A 15,409-nucleotide genomic window follows, 5' to 3' on the forward strand; every position below is an offset into this window, starting at 1 on the left:
AGATGTCCTAGTGACTAGGACGAAATATAGGAAGTATTAAATTCTATTTTAATTCTTTCTGAGTGTTGTAAAAAATCCATTAAGCCTCCAACATGTCCTCACAGCACTTAAGCCTCTACATACGAAGTCCAAGTGTGGTCTGATCAGAGACTTATACAACGGAATGATAACCCTCTTATCTCTGCAGGTCAGTGTTCTTCTCATAATTGCAGCAATCCCCTGAGTTACCTTTACCACCTTTGCAATATGTCCCCTAAACTTCAGGTTTCGTTCAATCATCAACCCCAGATCTCTTGTCTCCCCTACTTCCTCCAGTATAACTCCTCCCATAGTGTATGCAGCATCCCATTGATGTTTCCCAAACCTCAAGACCTTACATTTTGCTGCATTAAACTGATACCCCCATTCATTTGCCCATCTATCTAGCTTATTTAAATCCTCTTGCAGGGCTACCACATCTGCACTATTACTAATAATCCTTCCCAGCTTCGTATCATCCACAAACAACTGAATATCCCCTTGCAATCCACTGGCAATGTCATTGATATAAAGGTTAAACAATATAGGTCCTAGTACTGAGCCCTGTGGGATCCCACTTGTAACCCTCTGCCTCCTTGAAACTGCTCCACCATACACAACTCTCTGATACCTATCAGACAGCCAATCCTGAATCCAGTTGACCAATCTGACATCCAGACCCATATGCTGCAACTTAAATACCCTCATCTGCCCAATGCTGTATACGGTCCCTCACTACTTTCTCCAAGATCTTAACTACTGATGACACACACAGACTCGCCTATAATTACACACTTCCAGTCTGTTACCACCCTTATGCAATGGCACTATTTACCTTCCTTCCATTCCCTGGGCACCTTTGCCAAAGCCAGACTTTCATCGAAAAGCCAGGTTAAAGGCACTGTCAGTTCCCTAGCACATTCTCTCAAAACTCGGGGTGAAATACCATCCAGTCCCACAGCTTAACTGACATTCAGAGTACTCAGTATCTGAAACACACTCTCCTCCTGTACTTCTAACCCTCGAACTAGCCCCATCCCTCTAGCATTAAAACTGACTCCTCTAGGATGAAATACTCCAATAAAGTGTTCATTGAACAATTCCACTATGTCATCTGCATCAGTCACTCTATTCCCATTTATATCCCACAATATCATTCTTCCACAGTAATTTCTCCTCCTACTGGCCACATAGCTAAAAAATTCTCTAGGATTTTCTTTGGATCTTAGGGCCAATCTCCTCTCATATTCCAGTTTCGCTTTCCTTACCACACTAGTCACTCTTCTGGCCTGTGTCTTATATTCTTCATGCATCTTCTCTTCACCTGTCTCCTTATATCTCTTCCATAGCCTCTTTTTTGCATGCAATTCCTGTTTAATATTGTTTGTCATCCACTTTACTCAAAATTGTGTCCTCTTCTTCTTCACTCGTGGTATACAACTTACTATTGCTGCTAACAAATATTCTTTCACAATTTCCCACGCACTAATGATATCCCGGCCTTCCAATTTCTCCCTCCATGAAACTTCCCAAAGTTGACGTCTAAGACTATTATAATCACCTGCATTATAATTCCACATAAGTTCCCGTCTCTTTGATACTCCTGCATGTCTATTCATTTTCCAAGTCAAAACCATATGGTCACTCTCTCCAACTGGTGGGAGAGATGTCAACTCAGTTATTATCAACTCTTCTGATGCTATAACCAAATCCAAAACTCTTGAACCTCTTGTTCCCTCTGTTACATGTTGCCCAAGATATTTGTCCCTCAAGAATTCTAGAAATTCCATTCCCCTATTGCTACATGCATCTTCCTCTCTCCAATTTATACTACTGTAGTTAAAATCTCCCATAACAATCATTCTTCTTGCACTTGCCAAACTTAGCTGTCTAAACATCTCCTGGTCCCCATCCTCTGTGCTACTGGGTCTGTAGCAACACCCCCACTAAATATCCTGTCTTGCCTACCTCTACCTCAACACCATATGCTCTCAAAATCATTTGCCTCACTTCCTTCCAAAGCCTCCACTCTTAGAGGACATAGGTCATCACTTATCATAAGCAGTACCCCACCACCACCACGCTTTCCCCTCCTATCCTGACGAAAAATGCTATACCCAGCGACTTCTATTCCTGTTGTTATATCCCCTTCTGTCAACCATGTCTCAGTGATCACAATAATTTTGGCCAGGCTGATGCTATCTGCAGCACCAATTCCTCTCCCTTATTCCGGATACTCCTGGCATTAGTATAAAGCATATAAATGCCACTGTTTCTATACCCAGCATTATCCCTTCTAGACTCCACTGGGCTCAGTGTTACCTGACATCGTCTCCCTTCTCCCAAGTATCCATTCCCACAAGAGGCCACCCCTGCTATCATCCTCCCTGGGACACACTGACTCGTTCAGAACAGCAATCTCTCCAGATGCCTACGTCCTTCCTCATTCAAATGTAAACAGTCTCTCGCATACAATTCCTCTCTTTCCTCAAACACACTCCAAGCATCCACATATACCAGTCCTCTCTTGTCACACATTCTTGCTTTTATGCCATTCAATATCACCGCTCTTCTGCTCAGCTCATCATTATCATACCTAGGCAACACACACACTATTTTTCCTCCCTCTGTCTTCTTCCGTACAGTCTCAAGCAAAAATCTCATATCTCTCGCTGCCCGACTTACATTACCACTCAATTCATTCGTTCCTACCATCACAATCATCTCATCCACCCTTTCGCCTCTCTTAAAACATTTGTTTTAAGAGAGGTGAAATTGTCAGGACGACACAACAAATTCTAGGAATAAGATTCTGATTAGGCCACACATGGACTTCTATGCACAGATTTGGTCACGTGGTTTTCTAAGGTAGTTTCTGATCTCTGAAATGTTGAATATGAGGAAAGATTGAGAAGATGCAATTTACAGAGTCTAGTGGATAGGAGGAAGTGATATGATTGAGACATCTTCAAAAATGATACAAATACTCTGAAATTCAAATCACCATAATCAAGAAACACATACACGGAGATTACTGAATGATATACAAAAAAATGTGAGAGAAAGAACAGGGCAAAAACAAGCATCAGTGGGTGTAAGGAATTTGATGTTTATGAAAGAAGGAAAAAAGATATTGTGCTGTATGGGGATTCTATAAATAAGGGTGAGAAAGATGGTAATTAAAGCATTCTATCCTAGGATCAAAGATTAGAGATATAACTGAGGCATTAAAGTTACAGAGGAATAGAGCGAGTGAGATTATTGTAGAATGTGGGGATCTAGGTCAGGGCTGTTCAACCTGTCAATTGCGGAGCGATTTTTGGTCGATCTCTTGCATATTCCTCCTTCCTTACAAATTTAATCAAAACTGAAAACAAAATATTTTATTTATCATTATTTTGTATTATTTTTAATTTGCTTTAAGTGTATTACTATTGTTAATTTATTTTTCGTTAAAATTGTCAAATCAGTAATTTTCTTATAAGTCCAGGTAAATGAATTAATTTGGATCAGTGGAAGTCAAACAGCAAGCCGAGTGAATACGATTATAAGCAAAATGTAAAAACTCGATTGTAGCTTAAATATTAAATATTCCAAAGCACATTACATCGATTTTTTACTTAGGTTAAGTCCCATGTGAATATTCTAAAAAAATAAACTTTGTCTTGGTATAGTTTGTATTAGATGTTTTTGTAAATAACTCTTTTGAAGCTAACTGTATATACTACTTTAATAAGAATATGTTAGAGTGTTAAAAACAAAGGCAATGTTTTTGTCGCCGAAGCTCTACATGGCGGCATTAGAAAGATTGTTATTGAAACTTTATGTATGAGAAAGGCTTGCAGGCTCTAAGTGTAAACATCTCCGAAGTCAGTCAGAAAGAGTTCAAACAACTTTCCAATGGCCGGCAACTTGCAATCAAAAGAAAGCGGAGAACAAAAGGCGTGCCGAACTTGAAACTTAAGATGAAAGACTCATACCGATTCTTTGGGGGTTGCCAAACTTCATGAGAGGTCTTAGAGGGGGCCTAATAAAAAGGGACTGAAGCAAGCAGAAGGGGGGTCCCTGTTCCAGAATTCTTGTCAGAGGAGGTCACCCGGTCCAGAGTCACTGTCAGAGAGACTGGTCGGATCCACATTGCTTGAGAGAGGAGTTTCCTGCTTCCAGAAAGAAGCTTCTCGGTTCGAGACGTCGCTAGAGAGAGAGAGAGAGACTACTTCTAGGCCACAGACAAGGTTTCGAATTGCCAAAAGGAAGAGTTCCAATTGCCGGAGAAAAGTTTCCAGGCTAGGTTAAGGTCAAAGATTCATCAGTGTGTTGCATTTTCATTACAATTTGATGAATCAAACGACTTCACTGATATTGCTCAGTTAATGGTTTATTCGCATAGTATTTCAAGATTATTCAAGTAAAGAAGAACTTTTGAAAATTATACCATTATTGGGAAGGACTAGGGGAGGAGACATTTTTTTGGCATTTGATGAATTTGTGAAACAACACAAACTTCTGCTTTTTAAACTTGTGTCTATTACTACTGATGGTGCTCCTGCAATGATAGATAATAAATCAGGCTTCATTTCATTATGTAAAAACGATGACAAATATCCAGATTTTTCAACGTACCACTGTATTATTCACCAACAAGTACTGTGTAGTAAAAGATTAAACACAAAAGATGTTTTGGATATTACATTTAAAATTGTAAATTCTGTTCGAGGAAAAGTCCTACAACGCCGATTATTTAAATTACAGGCAGATGATTCTAGGGAACTTCTGTTGTACAATAATGTTCGCTGGCTCAGCAGAAGTCAATTTTTAGGAAGATTTCTTGTATTAATTAACGATATAAAAAATTTTCTTGATGAAAAAGGAAATATTTATCCACAATTGAGTGATAAAAGATGGTTGTTACACTTATCATTTTTAGTAGATTTCTGTACAAAATTAAGCAATTTAAATTCAGAGTTACAAGGTAGAGATAAAAATTTAATTGACATGTTAAGTTCAATAAAAACTTTCCAACAATACTTACTTTTATTAAAGAAAAACATAAATGACCGCAAATTTAGACATCTCCCATATTTATTAAAATTTTTTGAACAAAATCAAGAAATGCTTCGCTATGATTTAAAAGAATTTATTCGTGAAATAGAATTAATTGAGGAAGAAAGAAATTCGAGATTTAAAGTTTTAATAAAACTGAAATGATTTTATCTTTTATCAATAATCCATTTCAAGAAAACTTGAACATCACAGAAATTTCAAATAAAATTAGTGGGCTGTTTGATATAAACCAAGCTGAAGTAGAACTTGAGATAATAAACATTCAGAATAGTTTACATTTAAAATCAATAAACAATGAAGTCATTTGGAAGTATGCACATGAAAAATTCCCAATATTAACTGATATTGCGCAAAAAATTCTGTCGTGTTTCGGATTGACATACTTGTCAGAATCTGCTTTTTCAAATATGACCATTATAAAAAATCAATTAAGAAACCAAATTACAAATGATCATTTGGATGATTGTCTGCGATTGGCCACTTTTTCATATCAACTTGACTATGAAAATATTGCGAGGTCCAAACAATGCCAAATTTCCCATTAACTTTTTTTTTTCTTTAATCAACCAGCATTTCCTATAACTTGTGAGTTTGTAATCAATTGTTATTTTTTTTAACTTTGGTTTTCCAAAATAGAGAAATATTTTATTCCAATATATTTGTTTTTTTTTGTTGTATTAAAATATTTGTTGTATTAAAATAATTAAAAGTGATAAATAAATTTTTAATACACAAAGTTTTTAGTTGTGTATTTTTTTTTAGTTGTTTATTTGTGCGTAATCAGATATCAGGTTGGGGGAATCTATATAAGAGAGTAGATCGCCGAATAACTTTTTATAGAAAAGTCTACGCGAGCTATAACTTTTTATAGCTCGCATAGTAAAAAAGGTTGAACAACACTAATCCAGGTAGTGAAAGATTTCCTGTGAGACCGGATTTAAGAGACTTGATAGCAATGAATGCAAATAGTGAGCGTGGAAAGAATAATGAGTGTGCTACCAAGATTTGACAGTGATGAAGTAAATAGAAGAGCAATTATAGAAAATAGAATAATGTCAAGATTGTGTAAAAACTTTTGTAAAGAAATGAAACTGAATATTCAAATTATGAATGTCCAGGATGAGTTTGATAAAAGGAAGGAATTTAAGAGAGATGGTTTGCACTTAAACAGATTGGGTGCAAGGCATTTAGAACATTTATTGATAAAGGACTGAGTAAATGGTCAAAAACAGGGAAATGGGATTTGCTAGGGAGGCAGGTGATAGACAGCTGTTAATAGTACTAAGGTCAATAATCTATGTGAACATGGGATTAATTGTTCTAAAGAAAAACTGTATACAGAGCAGACTAATTCACAAGCAGGGAGGTTATGGAAAGGAGAAGAAGTTCGAGAATGTTGGATCTGGTCATAGCATCAGAGAACATATCAATTTAGTTACACTGTCTCCACTTGGGGAAAGTTGTCATTTGGTCTTGACCAGAGAGACTGTAAGAAGTGCTGAATATTCTGTTTAAAAAAAATGTGTGGAAAAAATATGTGGAATTACAAGGCTGGTGATTATGACAGACTGAGAAGTCAGCTTTCAGCAATTTTATGACATGAGAATTTAGGTAAGAGATGCTGATGGTGGGAGAGTAGGAGATTGTCAAAGCATGTTTAAGAAAAGCAGTATCAGACTGCATTCCCAGTCAGGAGAAGAAATCAAGTAGGAGTAAGATGGATGAATAGTATTAATGAGCAGGAGTTGCAGATAAAGAAAAGGTTGTGGAGGAAGAATAAAGAAAAGGCGATCAGCATACCCACGAGCAGTACAAGGTACAGGCAAAGAGGATGACCTGTATGGTAAGGAAGACAAAAGCTAATTATGAGAAGCTAGCTGATGAGTCCAAAAGAATCCTAAGGAATTCTTTTGCTATGTGGCAAGTAAAAGAAGGAGTAATTATGGAAGGATGACTTCAAAAAGTGTTGACAGTGGGGAAGCAACAGTAACAACATGGTTATCATTTTGCAAAAGTGTACCATCTTGGTTGTGATATTGCAGCGCCAAATATGTCACTGACAGTCTACCGACAGAAGAAACAGAAGTGCTTAGTATACGGAAGAACCTTAATACTAACACTGCCATAGGGTTTGATGGCATATGTTACAAGCAGTGGCACACTCAGGATTTAATCTTGGGGGGGCAGGTTGAGTAGACAATTTGAGAATACACACTACGCATTGCATACGACCTATGACTGAGCATCTGCAGTGATCGCCAATACATGATATCCGTGATCTCTGGCCTGGCTCGGGCAAACAAACTATCACCCGGGCAATACTTCGTTCGCCTTGCGTTCACAACGGCAGTGATTCCTGAGGGTATTTCCACCTTATGTGACCACTAATTCATAAGTAATATAGAAATAGAAGACACGACACCATATAAATAAATAAAAAAAAAAAAGAATTTTAATTAGGAAAAGATTTTTGGAAAATTTTCTAGTCTTTTTTCTTTTTTCTTTGGGGGAAGGGCCCTTGCCCCCCCCCTCTCTGGGTGCACCAATGGTTACAAAAATGTGCAAGAGAATTAGCATCTCCTCTGACCAAGCTGTTTAAGCCTCAGTTCTGACAAAGTTCCAATAGAGTGGAAAGAGGGGAAAATCATTCCACTGCATAAGGGAATGAGAGATATGCTATTTCTATCTTCAAGATAGAAATAGCAAATTATAGGCCAATCAGTATATTAAGAGTGGTGGTGGTTAAGGTTTAGCAGAAATGGATAAAAATTAGAATTCAGGACTGGGTGGACAGAAATATGATACCTGCCCTTCAGAGTTTTGTGAAGGGCAGGTCTTACATTAGTAACTTACTTTCTATAATAAAGTAACAGTGGAGCTGGATAAAGGAAATCGTTACTCGATGATACTGCTGGACTTTGCAAAGACATTTTCCAGAATTCCACACAGAACTCCATTACATAAATTGGAGCAAATAGGAATGGATCCAAAGCTACTGATCTGGATTAGACGGTGGCTGATGAACAGATATCAGAGAGTGGTTTATGAAAGAGGAGGCAAGGAACTAGTGATGTACCTCAGGGCTTGGTACTTGGTCCTCTGTTGTTTAATTTATACATTAATGATACTGGAAATAATTTGAAAGGAAATATCCATTTACTAATTTAATAAGCCGAAAGGCTATTTTACCGGCGAATATGTTAATTGAAAGGGGGGATGGTAACCATCCCCCCCCCTTTCTATTAGAAATATCCATTTGTTTGCTGATGATGTAAAATTGGGAAGACGAAATTGGGAAGTCAACGAAAATGATGTAGCTATCTTGCAGGATGACTTAAATATGGTGGCAGTATAGGCTAAGGTTAATGGTTGTCAGTTTAACATGGCTAAGTGTAAGGTGATGCACTTAAGGAGGATGTGATCACATGCTGTGTACTATATTAAAGGAACTGAACTGCAAGAAGTTGACAAGGTAAAGGAATTGGGAGGTTATTGTGGACAGAGAACTCAAGTATAGATGCATATTGCAAAACAACATGCATGTTGCCAAAACAACACATCAAATTACATGGTTGTTGAAGTACACACTGATAAGCAAGGATATGGAAGTCATGGGGTTTCACTTTACAAGGCTTTAATAAGCCCACAACTGGACTAATGAGCACAGATCTGGTCACCTAGATTCCTTGGTGATGAAGAAATGGTGGAGAGGATCCAGAGGTGAGTAACAAAGATTACTGTAGGTCTATGGAATGTTTCCTATGAGGAAAGATTGAAGGTCTATGGGCTCCAAAAACTAGCTAGCTGATAGATGTAAAAAAGATTTGATAGAAGCATATCAATTATTAAAGGGGTTTTATAGGAATGATACTGATGATTTTTTTCTGAACAGTCCAGGGATAGAACGGGGGGGGGGGGGGGGTAATCTCTGGAAATCGTGTATGAGTGTGGTTAACAAGGGTGTTAGGACTAGATTTTTTTGGTGAATGTGTGGAATGCATTTCCAGAGGTGGTTGTAAATGCTTCGTCTGTAAATGAATTTAAGAAGTATGATAGGTATTGAGTGAATAACAGTTAGTGTGTCAATGTTGAGTCTCCCATTGAGCCACCGTAATTAAAATAATAATGACTATGTCAAGATATACTGCAACACTGGTATAATTAGGCCTAGCAAAGCGATTGATTTGGATAGTAAAACGAGTAAGAAAATTCACATAACTCATTTAAAATTATTCACAACTCGAATAATGCCTGTAATATTCACAAATAACAATTATTAATAAATCAGTACAGATTAAACTATTTCTGTAATCATCAAAAATGTCAGAACTTACACATTAAGCCATATTCTTCAATAAAATTTCTGAAGAATATGGCTTAATGTTTTTTTTAATCCATCAAGTCAGCTTGACTCGTGGAATGAGCATGTATTATTAATATTATACAAACACCTTCTGGAGTCAAGACTCATCAAGGGAGGCTACAGTAAGATGCATTCTAACAGAGTTAATGTTTATCATACCTTATCTTAAATTGGTTCAAAGTTTGCACTCATCATGTCATTTGGCAATAAATTCCACTCACCAACCCTCTCCATACAAAAAAGTCATGCCGCACTCACTTATGCACTACACCTTTATACAACTTCCAAGAATGACTTCTTTTCTCTATCCCCTTTCCTCCTTTAACCCTTTGAAAAATATCCTTGGTATCTATTTCATAAGTGCCCCTTAGCAATTTGTATGTCTCAATCATATTGCCCCTCTTCTGCCTACTGACTAGTGTCTGTAATTGACATTCTCTCAACCTGTCTTCATAGTCAGTATTCCACAATCCCGATTTTGTTTTTGTTATTCGCCTCTTAACTCTTTCCACAGCTTGCTTCTCACCGAGGAATGCAGGTGACCAAAACGATCCGCAGTAGTCCAGATGTGGCCTAATCAAAGCTTGTACAGCAGAATGACCACATCCTATTCTCTACTTGTCAACATTATGTTTAGTTTAGTATACTGGCATTCTTTTGTGCTGTTTTTATTATTTTTGCAATATGTCCCTTAAACCTCAATTCTTTATACACCGATATCCCAAGATCACACGCTCCCTCCACCTCCTGTAATACATCTAGAAATACTGATAAGCGCCCCTTAGCAATACACGGCTTTACTTTGAGATCCAAAATGCAAAACCTTACATTTACTAGTATTAAATCGACATCCCCACTTGTCTGCCCACATAGCCACTTTATTCAAATCGCTCTGAAGCACTAATACATCTGCATCATTCAAAATAACTTTTCCCAGCTTAGCATCATCTACAAACAGCTGAATATCAGCTTGCAGGCCACTTGCAATATTATTAACAAACAAATTGAACAGCAGTGGCCCTAAAACAGAATCCTGTGGGATTCCACTGCTAACTCTCCTCCTGAGAGACATGGCAACTCTATACACAACTATCTGATATTGATTAGAAAGCCTGTCTGCTCTCCAATCAACGAACTGATTTTCCAATCCCATTTCCCTTAACTTATATAACAGTTCATTACGTGGCAGCCTGTCAAATGCCTTTGTAAAATCCAGAAGTATCACTGTATATGAATCACCCTATCCAGAACTGTAGTCACCTTATTATAAAATGTATGCAAATTTGTAAAACAATACCTCCTTTTAACAAACCCGTGCTGACCTGTAAAAAAAATTTTTTCCTTGTCAACCCAATCTTGTATTGTATTCGAAACCAATTTCTCCAAGATGTTAACAACCACTGCAGAAACCCAAACTGATCTGTAATTTGAAACATTTGTTTTGCTTCCACCTTTGTGGAACAATCTTGCCCTCTTTCCACTCATTAGGGATTGTTGAGGACACAAGATTCTCATTAAACAACCAGTTAATGGAAGTGTCAGTTCCTTAGCACATTTTTTTATAACACGTGGCGAAATTCCATCTAGTCCAATAGCCTACATCTCTATCCAGAAGAGTTAGCTTCTCATAATTATTCTTTCTTTTGCTAGCTGCATAACAGAAAAATTCTCTGGTTTTTCTTAGCTCGTTTCGCTAATCTCCTCTCATACTCTAGTTTCGCCTTTCTTGTTATACTTGTCAATCTTCTTGCCTGCGCTTTATATGGCATACTTAAGTGTACACACACCCATGAGATGCGAATTATTATTGTTATTATTATTCCGGGCAACTCCAAGGAGTCGACAGACTCATCGAGGGAGGCCCTAACATCATGTCAAGAACAACTATTCGACATTCACACATTATCTATCATACCTTGCCTTGAACTCATTTATGGTCGTAGCACCCACCACAGACTCTGGCAGCTTATTCCACTCATTCACCATTCTCCAAGTAAAAAACCTAGCTCTATCACCCTTGTTAACCACATTCTTGCCCAGCTTCCATGCATGGCCCCTAGTCCTCCCACCACCAGTCCTATTTTCAAAAATATCTTCTGGATTAATCTTATAGTAACCCTTCAGTAATTTGAATGTCTCAATCATATGAACTCTTTTTCGCCTATCAACCAATTTTTGCAACCCACAAATCTTCAACCTATTCTCATAAAGTTCATTCCACAGACCTGCTATCATCTTGGTCACTCGTCTCTGGATCCTCTCCACTCCCCCCCCCCATCATGAAGAAACCCTGGTGCCCATAATCGGGCAGAGTAGTCCAGATGGGGACTTATCAAGGCTCGATACAGAGGAACAATAACTTGTTTGTTATAGTATTTTTTAGAAGCCAAGTGATTTGATGAGCTGATTTGGCCACTTTTGCAATGTGCCCCCTAAACTTCAATTCCCTATCCACCAACACTCCCAAATCCTGGCCTCATCAATCTCCTGGAGTACGGTTCCACCAATGTGATATACTGCTGCTAGTCTTTTCACCCCAAAATGTGCATAACCTTACACTTTGCCACATTAAATTGACATCCATTTTTCCTAGCCCAGTCCTCCAAACTATCCAAATCATCCTGTAAAATTTTGACATCCTGTGCACTCACAATTGCTCTACCCAACTTTGCATCATCAGGAAACAAGTGAACACTTCCTCAGATCCTTTCCTATATTACTGATGAACAAATTGAAAAGTAGTGGTCCAAGAACAGAGCTCTGTGGCACACCACTAGTCACAAGCCGTCTTTTAGACTCAACTCCTGAATAAACCACTCTCTGGTATCTCTCTATCAACCACCCTCCTATTCATCTCACCAACCCTATATCTATCCCCATCTGATCCAGTTTACTGATTAGAGTTCCATGTGGTATCCTATCAAAGGCCTTGGCAAGGTCCAGTAGAATCACTGTAAACCCATTACCCTTATCCAGTTCAGCCGTCGCTGTTATAAAACGTGAGCAAGTTACTGAGGCATGATCTACCCTTCACAAAACCATGTTGTCCCCCATACAGTATCCCATTTTCATTTATCCAATCCTGTATTCTTTTTGACTAATTTCTCCAAGACCTTGACAATGATTCCTGACATGCTAATCGGTTGGTAATTTACAACAGCAGTCTTGGAACCTCCTTTATGCAGTGGAATTTTCCCCTCTTTCCATCCCCTGAGGCCTAACCCAGACCAGAGACTCAAATTCGACAAAATGGTCAAGGGTACTGACAATTCTTTAGCCGCTTCACGTACGACACAAGCTGGTATACCATCCAATCCCACAGATGTATTGACATTGAGGATATGCAATAGACTACTCACCTCCACTTCATTCACCACAATTCCCATATAATCTATTGGTTTATTCATTTCTGCAATGTCACCACCTGGTTGATATATTCTTGCAAAGTGCTCGCTCAGTAATTCAACTATATCAACTGATTCGGTTACCTTCCTACCATTGGCATTCTTTAAAATCATTCTGCCATATACATTTTTTCTTTTACTTGCAACATATCAAAAAAACTGTTTGGGATTCTCTTCAGCCTGCATGGCCAATGTTCTTTCTTAATCCTTTTTTGCTTTTCTTACCACACTCGTTATCCTTCTGGCCTGCGCTTTCTACCATTCATGTGCCTGTCGGTCACCTTTCTCCTTAAATTTCCTCCATAGTTGTTTCTTTTTTTGCAGCTCAAGCTTAATGGTGTTATTCATCCATTTAACCCCTACTTGATTTATTATTCGGGCTCTAGGTATTGTCAGCCATTGCTTAATGCAAACACTTCTTAACCGCCTCCCATGCACTATCAACTTCTAGCCCTTGCAGTTGTACATGCCATGGCACTGAACCAAACTCCTAAGCTAGTCATACTTTCCAGCCCGATAATTCCACACGTACCCTGTCTTAATTGTAAATTCCACACCTTTAGCCACCTCCCAAGTCAAGACCCTAATCAAAACTTTCAGAAGTAATGAATATTACGCTAAACGTAGCTGATAAATTTTAGGACGATAAGTGGCGCACAATGTTTAATACTGAGTAAAAAAAATACAAGTGAAAGAGTTGACGGTCAATATGTATGTAGAGAAAAACATCTTATTTCGTGAAAATTAAACTTTGCTACTTGATAAGGCTGTCAAGGATTAATCCCTGGGTTTCCCATCGCAATCAGAGCGATGGACTGCTATATCTGAAAATGAAAGGAAATAACCACACAAAAAAATTATGACGTTTTTACCTTCCACATATAATTGTTTCACACGTGCAAATTCTGTCATAATCTTTGAATTCGGACTCACAAAAGGCCCTCTGGTAGAACAAGACGAAAATGAAAACGCATATCATAAATTAAAAGGAAAGTATATATATAAATTTATTATTATTGTTATTATTGATGTTGTTGTTTTAAGTAACTCCAGAGTGCTATCGACTTCTCGAGTAAGAGCCTTCGATGAAGTGATCAAAAATTTTTGACAATGTAACTATCAACATAAGTTGCTTTATATTGCGCTAGTTAGTTTCCTTTTTATTTATCAAATAATCACATTTAAGAGTTTTACTCAGCTGGCAGTTCTTTCCGCCTACTTTTCACAATAGCATAACAATTACATAGATAAAAAAGACAAAATAAAAATAAAAAACACATCTTAACAAAGGAAGGATAATTAGTAAGGGTGATTTTTAATTATGGTGGTACAGATTACAATGAAGAGATAGTATTTATTTATTATTATCAAAATCAGAAAAAAATCAGCTAACGCCTTTTTATTCCCGTATATATAGGGAATAGGCGAGGACGTTTTTAGCCCTATCTAACATTTGGAGACTGAGTGGGCAGTTCAATCTCCTCTGCTGCAAGAGATAGCTGGCCCAAGGCTATCACTAATTAAAGCAGCACGCAGTGAAGAGTGACGGCTCATTAAGTGCCGCCATCTCGTGGTCCCTAATCCTAAGACTCGTATTTAATGTCTGAAATGATGTGGGTTCTACGGTAGATTTTTTTAAGTTTACTAGACGAAAAACTCGCTTGCCCGTGCCAGAGATCGACTAACTCGAGAACCGGTCGAAAAAAGGCTTAGAAAAATTTCCTCTAATCGCCGACTAGACACGAAATGAAGTCTTCCTTCGTGCGGCCAAGCGCCGTCATATGCAAACGCCACATCCACTGAGCTACATAGGCTCCTGTATGAGCGACTCCAAGGAGTCCTTAGACTCATCGAGGGAGGCCCTAAACATCCTTCATTGTTTAGGGCCTCCCTCCATCACTGTCATTGCACTCACAACAGATTCTGGCAGCATATTCCACTCATTCACCACTTTAAAAGTAAAGAACCTAGCTTTAACACCCTTACTAACCACACTCTTGCCCAGTTTCCATGGATGTCCCCTAGTCCTCCCACCACCAGTTCTGATCTCAAAAATATCCACTGAATTAATCCTATAAAATCTTCAGCAATTTGAATGTCTCAATCATATCTCCCCTTTTCCGACTATCAACCAATTTCTGCAACCCACAAATCTTCAACCTGTTCTCATAAGGTTCATTCCATAGACCTGCTATCATCTTGGTCACTCACCTCTGGATCCACTCAACCTCCTCCCCATCAAGAAGAAACCTAGGTGACCAAATCTGGGTACAGTAGTCGAGATGTGGTCTTATCAAGGCTCGATACAGACGAACAATAACTTGCTTGTCTCTGCTTGTCAAAGTATTCTTCAGCAACGCAACCAAGTGATTGATGAGCTGATTTAGCCACTTTTGCAATGTGCCCCCTAAACGTCAACTCCCTATCTACCAACACTTCTAAGTCCCTTTTGGGTTTCCTTTTCCTTATTCGCAAATGGGAATAAGGAAAATGAATTTCTCGAGTTCTTGAGAGATAATTATCTCAGGTGCCATGTAAGGGAGGGCACTGGAGGATCGAA

The 15,409-nt window shown here is 38.2% G+C and overlaps 1 protein-coding gene across 1 annotated transcript in view; it reads right to left on the reverse strand.

Moving 5' to 3' along the window:
* Window positions 1-13,769, reverse strand: part of LOC150101318 (G patch domain-containing protein 4) — a 90,608-nt gene extending 76,839 nt beyond the window's left edge. The window contains exon 1 of the mRNA XM_090400887.1: window positions 13,722-13,769. Within this exon, the coding sequence (XP_090257013.1) occupies window positions 13,722-13,761 (40 nt within the window). The 5' untranslated portion in view covers window positions 13,762-13,769. The remainder of the gene's footprint in view (window positions 1-13,721) is intronic.
* Window positions 13,770-15,409: the final 1,640 nt, after the last annotated feature.

This window comes from Typopeltis vanoorti, chromosome 11 (genome assembly GCF_054136105.1).
Source record: "Typopeltis vanoorti isolate ZY-2024b chromosome 11, IOZ_Tvanoo_1.0, whole genome shotgun sequence".
In the NCBI taxonomy this organism is placed as follows: Eukaryota; Metazoa; Arthropoda; class Arachnida; order Uropygi; family Thelyphonidae; genus Typopeltis; species Typopeltis vanoorti.